At 59.0% G+C, this 15720-nt stretch overlaps 2 protein-coding genes across 9 annotated transcripts in view; both read right to left on the bottom strand.

Annotated features, from left to right (window-relative positions):
- LOC311633592 (patr class I histocompatibility antigen, A-108 alpha chain-like) overlaps window positions 1-15720 on the bottom strand; it is a 45438-nt gene that overhangs the window by 3881 nt on the left and 25837 nt on the right. For 2 of the 8 annotated variants that reach the window (XM_084906434.1, XM_084906433.1), the window contains exons 3-8: window positions 15441-15716; window positions 14602-14877; window positions 14376-14480; window positions 13915-13947; window positions 13741-13788; window positions 13296-13597 (exon numbers count right to left, since the gene is read on the bottom strand). The exons of 2 other annotated variants lie outside the window; for them this stretch is intronic. In XM_084906434.1, coding sequence (XP_084762560.1) covers window positions 13593-13597; window positions 13741-13788; window positions 13915-13947; window positions 14376-14480; window positions 14602-14877; window positions 15441-15716 — 743 coding nt within the window. In that variant the 3' untranslated portion in view covers window positions 13296-13592. Of the gene's footprint in view, window positions 1-13295; window positions 13598-13740; window positions 13789-13914; window positions 13948-14375; window positions 14481-14601; window positions 14878-15440; window positions 15717-15720 lie in introns of those variants that run through there. 4 more of the 8 variants (XM_084906442.1, XM_084906445.1, XR_014796986.1 and 1 more) reach the window with 4 other exon arrangements.
- On the bottom strand, window positions 7110-8846 carry LOC311633639 (DNA replication complex GINS protein SLD5-like). The gene is given in 2 exon segments (XM_084906603.1): window positions 7110-8373; window positions 8376-8846. Coding segments are annotated over 2 exon segments (720 nt in total). The 5' UTR covers window positions 8806-8846; the 3' UTR covers window positions 7110-8083.

Below are 15720 nucleotides of genomic sequence, written 5' to 3'. Positions count from 1 at the left end.
ACAGTGGTCCTTTCTGAAAAGGGATATGCAAAGTGGGATCATATGGACTGCATTCTACTTGTTTTAATTTTTAAATATATATTTTTTTTATTTCAGAGAGGAATAGAGGGATAGAAACATCAATGATGAGAAAGAGTCATTGATCAGCTGCCTCTTACAAACCCCACACTGAGGATGGAGCCTCCATCCCAGGCATATGCTCAGACAAAAAGGTGACCTGTGACCTCCTGGTTCATAGGTCAATGTTCAAGCACCGAGCCCCGCTGGCTGTGGAATAGTGAATATTTCCTGTTCTGTTCTGTCACCGTCCCCAGGGCTGTCTTGCTCGGTGGCTCTGTCCTCATGCAGGTTAGTGAAGGTGATGCCCTGTGTCTCTAAGTCCTAGAGCCCTTCCCGTGCGGATGCATTAGTCACCCGCCCTCCACGCTCACCTCTGTGTCTCTTCGCACAGAGCCCCTAGGAAGTGTGTCAGCGCTGGGGAGGGTCTAGCTGACGTGGTGGGACACACCTGTGCCAACATTCTGGTTTTCTCTCGGGCCTGGCATTGCATCATGACAGCAGGCCTGTCCGTGGTCCCTGCCAGGTGACATTTCCTGAAGGAGAAGCTCACATTCAGGTTTGAGAGGGTGCGTGCCAGTTCCCCCAGCCTCAGCCCTCCCCGTGTCTGTGTCACTCATTCTGTTAGGGAACCATGGGCCAGGCTGGGTGTGGCTCAGCGGCTGAGCATGGACCTTCAACCAGGAGGTCAGGGTTCCATTCCCTGTGAGGCACCTGCTGGGTTGCAGACTCTGTCCTCACTCTGGGTGTGGCGGGGGTGGGGGGTGGGGTGCATGCGGGAGGCAGCCTAGCCATGGCTCTCTCTCATCATGGGTGTTTCTCTGTCTCCTTCTCCCTTCCTCCTGAAATCAATAGGAATAATAGTAATAAAGAGTTGGCTGGATGCGGCTGTGGAAAGGAGGGGGAAGGAGAGGGGGAGCCTCGGGACCAGCTGTGAAGGCCCCGCAGGCCCTGCAAGGTCCTGGTCGCCTGTGTGGTCTCTGTGCCCGGGCCCCGGGGCCCCTGAGATGATGTGATGGGAACATGTGGGGCCCATGGGGCATGTAGGTGTGAAGAGGATGCATGAGCAGTTGTGGGCTGGAGGGGTTGGGGGGTGCTCACCTCTGGGCTCCTCTGCATGTGGCATCTGGGACATTGCACCCCTGACTCTGAGGCAGGTCCCCCATAAAAGGAGGCTCCTGTGGGGGCGGGGGACTTCCCTTGCTCTCAGGAGTTTATAGGACGTGATGCGGGGCCTCCATCCCAGGGCTTAGCACCAGGTCCTCCAGGCTCGCCCCCCTCTTCTCTCCCTCCTCCCCCCAACAGTGCTCAATCCCAAGCTCCCAGGGCGTCGCCTCACCCCCAGCGCTGCTCTCCCTCCCAGGGGCTGGCTCCCGCAGTCACACCCGCAGCCCTCAGAGCCTCTAGGTCTCTGCTGTGGGGGGTAGGGGGAGCTGCCAGCGACCCCAGCCGGGCCTGGGAAGCCTTGCAGGCCTCGGGGCCGCCCCCCACCTGGACTCGCTCTGGCTCCTTCGCGGGAGGGCCCTCAGCCCCGGCGCCTAGTGAATGCAGCCCCCCGCTGGACCCCTGAAGGGGAGACAGGGTGTGAGCTGAGCACCCCCTTAGCCCCAACCACAAGAAGTTCTATGATTATGATTATGATTATTACCTTTAAGTTAAGAAATCCTCTCTTTTAAAGGAGACCATTTTTATTGTTTTTTATTTTATTTTTTAAAATATATTTTTAGGAGAGAATCCAAGATGGCTGCACAGGTAAACACTTAACCGCAGCCACACACAACAATTTCAATAAAATACAACAAAAATATAAAATGGACATTGCCCAGAACTACAGGAAAGTCGACTGACTGGAAATTCTACAAGGAGAAAGAAAGAGGAAACCAGAAGGAAAATCAGAGGAGCTGTAAAAGCCTAAGGTACGGAGACACTCTTTGTGCACAAAGAGGAAGGGGAGGCTGAGTGCCTGGCTGGCGTTCCCTAGCGGGAAGGAAATAAAAGCTCCTGATTGTGCCGAACCCCAGACCCGACAGCACTGAACCCCAGTTCTTGGCCAGACCCTGGGAACCCAGGCTCATACAGTGGGAGCCAGGGATGTGAGCAGAATATCAGGGGCATGGCGAAAGGCAGAGCCCCCGGAGGCGCGCACATTGTGCACAGAGGACAGACTGTTGACTCTGCTGCTAGATTGCCCTAGCGGGAAGGAGACAAAAGCTCCGGACTGTGCTGAGCCCCAGTTCCAACTGCTCTGAACCTCAGTTCTAGGCCAGACCCTGGGGACCCAGGCTCATACAGAGGGAGTTGGGCTGTAAGGCGGAAACCCAGGGGAGCGGCAAAAGGAGGCCCCGAATGGACGTTTGACTGTGCTGCTGGATTGCCCTGGCAGAAACGAGACAAAAGCTCCAGACTGCTCTGAAAGTCACCTCCAACTCCACTTCCAACTGAACTGAACCCCAGTTCTGGGCTCATTGGGGGAGAGCCTAGACTAGGGGTGTCGAACTCAATCAGAGAAGGGGCCAAAATCTAAAATCCAGCCTAAATCGTGGGCCGAATGGTTTACTGAACAGTCATAAACTGACAATGTCATAAACTGACAGCGGAGAGCAGTGATGACAGCATGGTGCGGGCCACATTGCAAGGCCTGGCGGGCTGGATTTGGCCCGCGGGCCTTGTGTTTGACACATATGGCCTAGACTGTTTGGTAGCAGGTGAAAATCGAAGGGACCTTTCTCTCAGAGGTGCTTTCAATGAGTACTGAAGGACCCTGAGGAATACTGAGACTCAGGAGCCATATAGGGTGGGGCTGAGGGAAGCCAAGGCTGTAGGCTCCACCCTGAAACCCCTCCCCATCCAAGCAGAACACAGAGACTTTTAAGGCTACCAACTCAGGGGAGCTGCAAAAATGCCAGACAAGGAAATAAATCACAAACGAAAGAAACGGAGGACAAAAGTGACTGGATATAGAGTTCAAATCTACACTTATAATGTTTTTCAAGAATTTCCTAGAAAAGGTTGATAGGACTTATGAGGATATGAAAAGGGATCAACTAGAATTAATAAGGAATCAACAAGAAATAATAAGGAATCAACCAGAAATAAAAAATACATTGTCTGAAATAAAAAAATATTATACAGAGTCCTAAAAACAGAATGGAAGATTGCAAGAATCAAGTCAAAGATTTGGAACAGAAAGAGCCAGAAGACACTCCTCTGCAGAAGCAAGAAGACAAGAGAATCCAGAAAGTTGAAGATAATGTAAGAAACCTCTGGGACAACTTCAAGTGAACCAACATCAGAATTATGAGGGACTCAGAAGGTGAGAGAGAGCAAGATATCGAAAACATACTGAAAGAAATAGTGACAGAAAACTTCCCCCACCTGGTGAAAGGATTAGACTTACAAGTCCAGGAAGCGCACAGAACTCCAAACAAAAGAAATCCAAAGAAGACCATACCAAGACACATCATAATTAAAATTCCAAGAGCAAAAGACAGAGAGAGAATATTAAAAGCAGTAAGAGCAAAGCAGATAGTTACCTATAAAGGAGCACCTATACGATTGTCAGCTGATTTCTCAACTGAAACCATGCAGGCCAGATGGGAATGGCAAGAAATATTCAAGGTGATGAATAGCAAGAACCTACAGTCAAAAATGCTCTACCCAACAAAGCTGTCACTCAGAATAGAAGGCCAGATAAAGAGCTTCACTAATTTAAAAAAAGCTAAAGGAGTTCATCACCACCAAACCAGAATTATATGAATTGCTGAAGGGGGTTCTTTCGGAAGAGAAAGTAAATAAAGATAAAAATTATGAACAACAAATACGTAACTGTCAACAAGTGAATCTAAAAACAAAGAAAATTAAAAAAAATCTGATGAACAATATTAACTGTTGAATACAATAGAATCAGAGGTATGGAAGGGGAGTGAACTGGGGAAAAGGGGAGTGGGGGGGTGTGGGAAAAGACTGAACATAAACTGTGCACCTATGGATGAGGACAATGGGGGGGTGGGGAATGGGCAGAGGGTGGGGTGGGAACATGGTGGAGGAGAGTAATGGAGGGAGGGGAAGAGGAACATTTGTAATAATATGAACAATAAAGATTTATAAAATAAATAAATTATATATATATCGATAGATAGATAGATTGATTTCAGAGAGGGAGGGAGAGGGAGAGAGAAACATCCACAATGAGAGAGAATGTCTGACCAGCTGCTCCTGCAGGTCCCCCACTGGGGAGGAGCCCACACCCCAGGCCTGTGCCCTGGACCAGAATGGGACCCCGGACCCTTCAGTCCGAAGGCTGCCGCTCAGTCCACTGGACCACACCGGCCAGGGCAGGAGACCACCTTCAAAGCCCCACGTGTCACCTGCGTGGCCGGTTCACACAGCCCAGGAGGGAGGGAGGAACCATCACTCCCCCTCGGAGGCCCTGCAGCTCTCCTAGGGGCTCCGCTGACTCCTCAGCCAGGAACCCCAGGGGCTCTGTGGGACCCGAGGCCTTGCGCGCGCCCCCCCCCCCCGTCAGATCCAGGGGCCGCGGGAGACACCGTGCCATTGGAGGAAGGAGGGACCGTCCTGAGGAAGGACAGGCCTGCCCCAGACTCAGCCACCTGTGCCAGGGAAGGGCAGCTGCCCAGTGGCCGCGGGAGGAGGGGCCGCCCTGAGGCTGGAACCAGCCCTTTCCCCGCCCCAGGGAATGGCCATTGCAGAGGCCGCTGCTGTGGAGGCCATGGAGAAGGCGGAGGAGGCGGAGGCGGAGGCCCAGGCCCAGGGGTGCCCTGGGCCCAGGTCCGGCCCACCGGCCCCTGAGGAGCCCTTGACCCCGGAGCCCTGAGCTCGGCCTGGCAGCGGCCCTAGGCCCAGACCTGCAGGTGGAGGGGGCCTCGGGCCGCGCTTTCTGGGCCCTGAGGGCGCAGCGCTCCCCTGAGCTGCTGGGTCCGGAGTCCCAGGCCTCGCCTCCTGGCCAGGGGGCTGGGCCTAGGGAGCAGCTGGGGCTCCTGTGCGTAGGGCTCCTGCAGCCCCAGGAGGGCGGAGAGGGCGCTGGCTTCCTCCAGAGGAGACCCCCGCGGAGCCTCTGGGGATCCCTGCCCAGGAGGCTCGTCCTCCAGCTCCTGAGCCCTGGGGCCCAGCCCTGGAGCTGGGCGGCCACTGCACCCTGGGGCCCCTGGGTCCTTGTCCAGTTGGAGCAGTTGAGCCCTACTCTGCAGAGCAGCCCAGGCCCAGAGGCGTCAGGGGCAGGGTGAGCGGGGCAGGGACGGGGTGGGCGGGGCAGGGGCGAGGTGCGACCAGCCCTGGCACCTGAGCTTCTAGCCTAGGCCAGCCTGGCACCAGTGCCATGAGGAGGCCCAGGAGGGGGAAGCGGCGAGGAGGGCGCGGGGAGCAGCACCCGCAGGTCTGCAATATGCGCCCCACGCACAGCAGGACGCATGGGGCCCCGATGCCCAGAGGGGCGGCCCTCCGTGAGCAGGGGACCCTGAACCCCGAATCGCATCGGGGGCGGGAAGACTTGACATCTCTCTCGGCCGAGCCCCCCAAGCAGACGGGTCCCTGCGGCCGCCCCAGCGCTGACAGGAGGCCGCGGAGCAGGAGAGCTGGGCACAGGCCCCATGGGTGCCCCCAGGGCACAGCCCAGCCCCGCCCCGGCCCGCGGTCGCCCGCACAGGTCCTGTCCCGGCGCCCCCTGGCCTGCTCCTGGCGCGGGACCCGCTGGCTCTCAGCTGGGCACCGCCATCCGCTCTGCACCCGCGACCAGCCCCCAGGCTGCCACGTCCACCGCCAGGCCCTCCTCCGACCTCCAAGGAGGCGGGTGAGTGCCATCGCGGGGAAGTGTGCGCCCATCCCGCCGTGTCCTGCGAAGAGCTGGTTCCCACGGGGAAGCCCCTGAGCGGACGCCCGCCCCCTCCCTCCTGACGGGCAAGCTGGAGCGGCCATGAGGGGGGAGCACAGCTGTGAACAGCCAGCCCTGAGGGCGAGGCTGGCCCTCAGCCCAGGCCCTCCAGCCCCCACACCGCACCCCCCAGGAGGCCGCACACCCCCTCCTGCCACCCACCCCATCTCAGTCACCAGCTCCTGTCTGTGCCACCCCTGACCCCAGTCTGAGTGGGCTGGGAGAGGGGACAGTGGTGTGTGCTCTGCATAGCTCTCTCTCTCTCTTAAATATAAAATGCTTTATTTGCAATCCGCACTTGAGGACATGTTTTCATTGATTTTCAGAGAGGAAAGGAGAGAGAGTCATTGATAGGTGGCCTCCCATATGCACCCGGATCATGTATGGAGCCCACACACTAGTGAGATATGCTCCTTGACCAGGAAGCAAACATACAGTCTTTTGGTATACCGGATGACGCTCCAACTTTTGAGCTGCCCTCAGGGCTAAATGCTTTTATTAATGAAACCTTCCTGCTTCAACTAGGCAATTTCTCTTAGAAATCATAGCAATATTACGTTGATTACTCTAACAGCCTATATCACGTACATAACAACCGCCTGTCTTTTCATTAAGCTTAAGAATAGACCAGGATGCAGACTGCTTTTTATCATGTTTCAAGGGAAGACAAGTCATTCACTGTTCACACCTCTTCCTCAGGCATCAGGGTGATAGTCTTCATTCGTATAAATTTAATCTGTTTCTCCTGGTAAAATGAAGCTTAAAAAAGACAATCTGCTACCTGGTCACAATATAGGATATTAACCCGTTAACCGGGGAGTTCCCTTTTGAATGACGCAACCTGTAATGGACACATACTCTTTCACTAGGACATGTCAGTACATCATGCCTGGTGGACATAATTTCATATTATTATTTTTTTATTTATACTTAATTAAAATAAATGATACATATATTTTTTCGTTTATTTATATATAAAGCACAAAGGAAAATACAAAATTACAAAAAAAATAGAAAAGAATACCAACAAAAAAATGGAAACATCGAATTAAAAAATTATGAATTTTACTAACAATGATAAAGAATACAAAAAATATATACCGTCCCTCTCAGGGCGCAACATACATTTCCAGGACATATTCATACGTCCGACCCGTTCCCAATATTGTTTACATTTGAAGTATTTTTAGGTCCTGCTCAGTTAACAGGTTAATGCCATTCTGCTATCAGAGCCATGGCCAAGGCTGACCAGACAGCCCGGAGGCTGGCTCGGCGAAGCTGCTGAGGTTCCGGGAAGGCTGTAGGTCAGCAGCAGGGAGAGCACACTGCGTTAGACTGCAAGCCGAAAACTGTCCCCAGGCTCCTTCTGCCACAAAACTGAAACTTAATGATTTATTGGCTTCGTTGTGACTCTCAGTTAAGCGAGACAGAAATCGCTTTGATGTCCAATGTTAGAGGTTCCAAAGGTTTGTACAACTTAGACACATCAGAGAAGAAGGTCACAGCTGTTTTCTTTAATCTATTTACACTCTTTCCACTAAGAAGGCTAAATGAATTCTGCCACCACCAGGTCAGCACTAACTACAGTACCCAAACCACAGGCAGCGATATCTCTTTATGAATTACCTTTGCCTCACTTTCCTTAGTTCAAAAAACACCACAAAGGGCCTGGCTGGCATGGCTCTGTGGTTGAGCGTCACCCTATAAGCCCTCTACAGGTCCTAGTTCAGTTCCCAGTCAGGGCATATGCCCGGGTTGCTGGCTTGATGCCCAGTCTGTGGTGTGCAGGAGGCAGTCAATCGATGATTCTCTCTCATCACTGATGTTTCTATCTCCCTCTCCCTTTCTCTCTGAGATCAATAAAAATATATTAAAGAAAAAACCCCTCATATTTTTACAGTAAATTTATAAACAAAAAACATAACTACAAAGGGAAAGGTGCACAAAGTGAGTCATGTTCTTGCTCAGCAGATTGAGCAGAGCAATGGCCCCACCTGCTGGTTCTGGACAAACCGTCAGGAAGTTAGGGTACCTGGCAAGTTAGGAACCCTGCCCGCCTGCCTTCTCAATGCCCAAGTGACTCACAGCACTGCTGAGAGAAGCCTGTTGTCCTTAGGCACAGAGTGATGTGTGTGGCTTCTAAATATTTCCTCTAAGGTTCCATGTCTTCTTTCTTATTTTTCTTTGGTTTTGAATGAGCTGTACAGCTCCAGAAGCAACCAGAGGTGCAGTGGTTTTATACCGGATCAAGTGCTGTGAGCCTTCCTCCAAATCAATCACACAGTCCCTCTGGTTATCTGTTTCTGGTTCTACCAGGATGTTTTCTTGTCTTTCTTTCACTCTCAGAAATGCATATGAATCTAGATCCGGTTTGGGAACTGACCTTAAGAGGTCCACTTTCTGTAAGTTAGGAGGCATATGCTTTAGGCTACATTCTTTAGATAGGTCTCTGTGTTTGCCGTGTGCTCTTTGGCAAAGGCAAGCTCTTCTGGAGAAAGGCTGGAAGGCTCCTCCTGGTGGCGTGCTTTCTCCTTTTCAAGGACTTGAGGGAAAAACTTCTCTATCTTCATGAGCCGACACCGCAAGTAGCTGCTAAGGACATAGCGGATGCTCTCCATCTCCATTCCATGGATACTAATCTCCAGGTCCCCCTTCTTCGCTCTCCTGAGATTTCCTTCCATGTGGTCTCGCTGTTCCATGACACATTCTACCATTTCAGGCTTGCTTTCCAGAAGGCCAGGGGCAAACTTTTCATTCATCCCAGCCTGCTCCAGCCTTTCAGTGAGCTCTGCCGGGGTTAGGACCACCTCCTCACTATCCCCATCGGAGTCCTGTCCCGGGAGATCCAGCTCCTCTGTCATCTTCTCTGGAACCTGGGCACCAGAGGCAGCCTGCGGCCAGGGCGGGAAGCTCCTGGGGAAGCACCCCGCTCGCAGAGGAACCGCCTTTCCTACGTCTGCTGGAGACCTTCCGGACCTTCCAGACCCTCCCTCTCTCTCTGTCACACACACACACACACACACACACACACACACACACACACAGACACACACACACTCAGGGAGTGCTCGCTCCCCCCTCCTAACCCCTAGCCACTGTGCTCCCAGTTCCCTGAGGCAGGTCGGTAGGGGAGGGGCAGGCTCAGGGCCTTCCCTGCTCCACCCTCAGGGCAGCGGGGCTGAGGAGGGACGGGGTGAGCGGGAGGCGGGGACACGGGCACTCGTGACAGGGCGATGGGCCCGCGTCCTCCACGGGCTCCCATGCCAATAAGGACGCCCCGGGGCCAGGGCCTGGGGGACCCGCAGGCGGCCCCAGTTTGAGGTCAGCAACCAGCCAACTGGTCCCTGTGCGCCCTGGGGCAGTGGTGCCTCCTGCCGCCCAGGCCCGGCCTCCAGGGGGCGCTGCTCGGCTCCGCATGCATCTCTGCTGCTGCTGCTGAGACCGCGGGGAGGGGGGGGTGGCGTGGGGGGGGGGGAGGGACGGGCTGTGTCCCGGGTTTATTAGGGCCCTTCTGCTCCGTGTCCCCTCCCCGCACCCTCCGGGAGGAGGGCCCTGCATTGGCTGCGAGGCCAAGTCCCGGACCCGCCCGCCAAGGCAGGCAGGACGCAGGCCAGACAGGTCCAGGCTGCGGGCTCTCCGCGGAGGGAAGGGGCCGCCGCCCCAGGCGGGCCCCTGGGGCCTGAGCTGCAGCCGGGCGACAGGGGTCCCCGGTCACCTTCAGGCCCGGAGGCCACACAGGCAGCCTGAGGCTCGGGTTCCTCTGCCGCCCCCCCCTCCCCGCGCGGCTGCCCTCAGCCCCCCACGCGGCCCGAGGCCCACGCGCCCCAGCGCCGGCGCCGCCCGCGGGTCCGCAGGGCCTCAGGGCCTCAGGGGCCGGGCCTCCCTCTGGCCGGGCCCGCTAGGCCCCCAGGCCAGGGGCCGCTCACAGCTCAGCTGCAGGTGACCTTGGCCTTGAGCTCCAGGGAGGCCGGGCGGGGCCTGCGCTCTGGAGCCTCCTCTCCAGCGACCGGGGCGGCCCAGGTCGGGCACCCGGCTTCCGGTGCACAGCTCCCTCCCATCTGGGTGCATCCGCCCCCCAGGACGCTCCCCTTCCTTCCCCGCAGGGCTGCTCTACGGGCGGGCCCTGTGCGGGCTCCGCAGCTCCTCCGCCTTCCCTGCCGCGTCCCCAGCGCAGAGCGGCCGGTCTGCGGAGCTCTCACGGTCAGGCTCTGTCCGGGGACAGCCCGCGGCCCGGGTTCCATCCGAAGCGCCCGTGGCCCTACCCGGCGTCCCCCCCAGAGGCCTGGTCCTGAGGACCGGTCCCCGGAGGGGGCGGCCCTCACACCTGCTGACCTGAGCGCAGCACAGGGGGTGGCGCTGTCGCCCCTTCGGCCCCAGAGCTGGACCTGCCGCCCAGGAGCCCGGCCTGGTGCTGGGGCCGCTCCCTCCTTCCCCGACCCGCGGGGCCCTCCCAGGAGGGGGTGCGGGGCCCCGGGGGTGGATGCTGCTGCGGGGCTCAGCTCTGGCCTGCGGGCGGCGCAGGGGCTCCTCTTCCCTTTGGGGTCCCGGTCCCCACCCCTGGTGTCCTTCTGCCCCAGGGAGGCTGCGCGGTGAGGAGGGGGAGCTGGGCCCCGAGGCCCTGACACCCCGTGGACGTGGGGCCTCAGACCCCTGTGCCCTCTGCCTCCCGCAGCCCCTCGCCTGCTGGGCAGCCTGAGTGTGGGAGCCCCGTTAGCTGAGGGGGAGTCCCCACCCCGGAGCTTCTGGGCCTTTAAAGCGGCACCTGAGTGGCCGCCCTGTGGCGAGTCTCCTGTGTGAACGCCCCCGCGGGAGGGATGCGGCTGCTGCGTCACCTTGGACAGGCCGCCAGGGGGCAGCAGACCGCAGGTCACCCCCAGGCCTCTCTCCGGCCCCGCCCAGGGCTGTAAAGTGGGGGTTGTGTGCTGGTTTCCTCTCTAAGGGGTGTGTGTCCCCACCATGGACATGCCTCCCTCCTGAGCGTGAGCATCCGGGGCCTGGCCCCATCGGCGCCCCTTTCGCGGGATCCCCCGCGTCCCGGGCTGTGCGGGAGGCCCTGGCGTTGCCCTCTGTCCTCAGGGGCGCTGGGCAGGGCGGCTGCTTTTCTCCCTGGAAACTGTGCTCAGCGGGGTGCAGCCCCCTCTCCCTCAGAAAGAGGGGTGCTCCCCAGGAGCCGGAGCTGGCGGCCCTGCTGAGGGGCCGGGGCGGGTGCCCACGGGGACGGGGCAGAGGGGAGGGCGGAGGCAGGGGTGTCTCCAGCTGCGCCCCCTCTGACAGGCTTTGGGCTGGGAGGCTGGGGCGCCTGCAGCGCGCAGGCGCCGGGCGCCTGTGTGGGGACCCCCGCCCACCCCTCTGGGGCTCGCAATTGCCCTGCGCGGGCCCGTCCCCTGCGTGTCAGTGGAGACGGCCCCGCGCACTCAGCTCCTCGTACCCGCCTCTGGGGACCCGGCCCCCGGAACACCCGGAGGCGCTGCGGAGTGCAGGGCGACCCAGGAAGCCTTCCCGGAGGGGGCGGCGGAGGGGCCCGCCCAGGACCCAGCCCCACAGCGTTGCAGGGGGACGCGCAGCCGCCTTTGAGGGTCCTCGGCCACCTGACTGTCCCTTCTGGGACCCGCCTGCCCGACCCCCGAGCCGGGCCGAGGCCCGCAGTCTGTCATGGCCTTCAAGGCCATCTCCTGTCTTGGATCCGGGGTCCGGGTCCGGGCGAGGAGGTCAGCGCTGGGGGAGGCGGGTGTGAGGGGGGGGGCAGGACGGGAGGGGAATCGGGCTCAGGGTGGGCCCCGCACAGGGGTAGGGTGCCCTGGGGCGGGCGGCCCCACAGACCAGGCGCCCAGCGAGCAGCGGGGCCAGCGGGGCGGCGGCCTCGGGGCCAAGGCAGGAGCGCTTCTGGAGAAGCGGGTGGAGCTGGTACTGCACCCGCCCCGCTGGCGGTGAGGTTGGGCTGGTGCTCCCTCCACCCCCCCGCAGCCGGTGACCCCCAAAGCCGGCGCTGCCTCTGCTGCTCCTCGGCCCAGCCCACCAACACCAGGGCGGCCCCTGGCAGCGCTGAGGCCTGAGTGGGGGTCTGTGTTGGAATTGTGGGCGGGGCTGAGGGCACAGAGCGGGACCCAGGTTCCGCTGCCCCTTCCTGGGCCTCAGGCCTCAGGAGCTCACGCAGCATCCCTGGGCCCGGACCGAAATCTGTGGCAGCTGGTCCTTGGGGCTGGTCCTGACCCCGGGGGAGGAGGGAGCGGTGTGGCCTCAGCCCGCCCTGCTCTGTCCTGTGTTTATTGGCGCTAAAGGTGTGAGCACACTCCACATGCACCCAAGTGACACTCACATGAGATGGCGCACACACACACACACACACACACACACACACTGTTTATGCAGGTTCTGGTTCATTCTCCCAGGAGGATGTTTTCCAGTGATTTCTCTCTTGGGTAGAGCGCAGGAGGGAAGAGGAGAGGAAAGGGAGAAAGGACCCACCAAAAAATGACTCGGAGACTGGCCACCTGGAGCGCCAGCTAGGGGAGGGGTGTGCGCCCAGTGGCCCTGGCCCGGGACCAGCACCCGACCCCAAGGCGCTCTGACCATCAGCGCTGTCAGCTGTGCCTCCGGTGATGGGTTCATATGATGGAGCATCCCCTGCCCTCCCCCCCCCCCCCACACACACACAGTTCCCAGGCTCCTAAAACCCTGGGCACCTCCTGAGTGACAGGTGTCTTTGGGAAGCTGGTGAGATGGCTCCGGGCTGAGGGGCCTGGAGAGCATCAGGGTGGGGGTTGGTCTCCAGAAAGACCCAGCTGATCAGAGGGTTGGAACGTTCAGGCCCCAGAAGGAGGCAGAGCAGGAGGAGCCTGAACACCCATCTCTCCAACCACAGAGGCCTGTGTGCAGGGACCTGGGCCGGCGGGACACTGACGGGGAACATGCCTCCTGCTGCTGTCAGACGGGGACCCCCAGAGAGTGAGGCCAGAACTCACACATGGAAGCAGGAACAGGCAGAGTGTCCAGAAGAGCAAAGAAACCACGAGCACCCAGAGGTGGGTCTGGGCCCCACCCAGGCCTGAGCCCAGGCTGCCCTGCCCCAGGAAGGCTCACTGTCCAGGCTCCTGGAGATGCGCTGCTTTAGGACACGTGACAAGGCCTGGGGGATGGGAGTCCCTGTGACCACAGGTCCTGGTGGGACAGGGTTCCCCTGAGGGACAAGGTCAGAGGAGCAGAGAGGTGACCCGCGGAGGAGTGACCACGTCAAAGCCCAAGATGCACTGAGCACCCCCTGGACACAGGTGGGGACCACACTCCGTCTTCAGAACCTCCCCTGTCCACACCTGGGACAGCTCAGCACAGCCAACACATGAGCTCTGGAAGGTTCTTGGTGTTTAAATTTATTTCCGCTCAAAATGTGGGATGTTCTCTTTTCATTTACCCACCAACCCTTCATGGCAAGAAATGTACAGTCACCCCCAGAACCTCATCTCAATGCAGAAGGAACAGCTTGCAGCTCAGAGCATGAGGAAGTAAATACAGCCAAAGTGAGGGCCCACCCGCCTCTGCTGACAGAAAAGTGGGGGGCAGAGTAGGACCAGCCCCCCTTCAGAGGTTCCTGAGTCAGGAAGTGGGAGCGGGAACACACCTTCCATCACTCAGTCCCCACAGGGCAGCGGCCTCACGCTGTGGAGGACAATCATCATGAGCAGGTTCAGGGCAGTGGCTGTGACTGGTGACATTCTCAAAGCCCACTTCCTGCTCACAGTGTCCCCAGACTCCCCATCGTGCAGCCCACCCTGCCCACCCCGCCCCACGGCAGGTCTCACCTTTAGAAGCCGAGAGAGACACATCAGAGCCCTGGCTGCTGTAACTGTCTGGAGGGGAAAAACCAAGATGGGGTCAGAGCTCCAGGGTAGGAGACTAAGAGGAACTATGGGGGTGGGGTCCCCTATGGCTCCCTCTGCACTGTCACAGGGTCTCAGTGGTCCCCCCATACTCACTGGCAGCCTGAGCATAGCTCCCTCCTTTTCCACCTGCGGGAAGAAAACACCCCGTGAGAGACCAGGGAGGAGGCAGGGCCAGGAGGTCCTAGAGGAAGCCCTAGTCCTGGGCCCAGAGAAGTTTCCAGAACTGTGTGTACAGACCCAGGGCAGGATCAGGACACCTGAGGGAAGGGCATGTGTGGGGACTGGACCCACCACCCTCCTGGAGGTCTGTGCTCAGCAGGGACCTGCCCTCTGAGCTGTGGCTGCTGGGAACGGGGTCCCTACCACCAGCATCATCAGGTGAGAAGTGGGTCCCTCATCTCCCAAGGGCCTCACTACAGAGTCAGAGTGAGCACAGAGCCCCACACTGGCCATCACATGTGTGGGGATGGAGCTTCCCGGGAATGAGGCGGACACACGTCTACCTGGGCTTGAACCGCCAGTGGGACAGACACTCAGACCCCACCCCTGCCCACCTGAGCGCCTCTTCCCCCACATCACAGCTCCAGCCACAGCTCCCAGCAGGACCAGGCCCCCAACAATGCCCAGGATGATGAAGATGAAGGTCTGAGGAGGCGGCTCTGGGAGGAGAAGGGAAGGGAGGGTGAGGGCCCTGACCCCAGGCCTCAGCCCCCACCCCACTGAGGTCCCCCAGGGCCCCGCTGCCCTGAGAAGAGGCTGTGTGCCCACGGCCCTCCTCACCCCATCTCACGGTCAGGGGCTCGGGCAGCCCCTCGTGCTGCACATGGCACGTGTATCTGTGCTCCTCTCCAGGGGGCACCCCCACGGCCGCCCACTTCTGGAAGGTGCCGTCCCCCGCAGGCCTGGTCTCCACCATCTCCATGTCCTGGGTCTGGTCCTCCCCGTCACGCTGCCAGGTCAGGCTGATGTCCGCAGGGTAGAAGCCCAGCGCCCAGCACCTCAGGATGACCTCATGATCAGAGACCCGGTGGTGGCTCACGTGTGCCTTTGGAGGGTCTGAGGGGAGAAAATGCAGGACCTTTGCATCCTCCATGGGACATTCCAGCAATGCCCATGTGACTATCCTGAGAGAGGACAGACACCTGGGTGGCGAGGGAGCACACAGCCTGCACAGAGGCACCTGGAAGGACCTCCTAGTCTTTAGAAAGTTCTAGAATCAGAGACACAGAGCCAGGGCAGGAGAAAGGTCTCTGAGGAAAGAAAAGGTCCTGACCTGGGTGGAGGTCACGTGATTCAGAAAAGCTGGGGTCAGGCCTCAGACACAGGGGGTGTGGGGCAGCCCACAAGGCCTGAGAGAGAAGGCCCCCTTGGGCCCCAGAGCCCCTGCAGGGACCATGGGAACCGCTGATGGGCTATTGCAGGGGGTCTTCCTGCACCCCAGGAGAGCCCACATCCCTACCTGTCCCTGAGAGGAGAGGGGTCTCTTTGGTACCTGATCTAGCCATCCTGGGGGACCCCCTTCCTGACCCTCGGAGCGTTGTCTGACACTGACCCTCTGTCCTGTCTCCTTGTAGGAGCCCCAGCCCCGGGGAGAGGGGGCGGTTCCAGGGCCCCTGTACCTGCGCGCTGCAGGGTCTCCTTCCCTTTGTCCAGGTAAAGGCTCAGCCACCTCACACAGTCCTGCTTCAGGTAGCTCCTCAAATGCTCTGCCAGACCCGCCACAGCCCACTTGCGCTTTGTGATCTGAGCCGCCATGTCGGCCGCGGTCCAGGAGGCCAGGTCCTCGTTCAGGGCGATGTAATCGGTGCCATCGTAGGCCCATTGACTGTACCCGTAGAGGAGTCTCCCATCTGGTCCCACAACGCAGCCATACATCCTCTGGTAGGTGTGAGACCCTGA

This window comes from Pipistrellus hanaki (assembly GCF_964339955.1).
Source record: "Pipistrellus hanaki genome assembly, chromosome: 15".
Taxonomy (NCBI): domain Eukaryota; kingdom Metazoa; phylum Chordata; class Mammalia; order Chiroptera; family Vespertilionidae; genus Pipistrellus; species Pipistrellus hanaki.
Note: the sequence above shows the minus strand (reverse complement) of the source record. Positions and strands in the feature narration are given on the sequence as shown.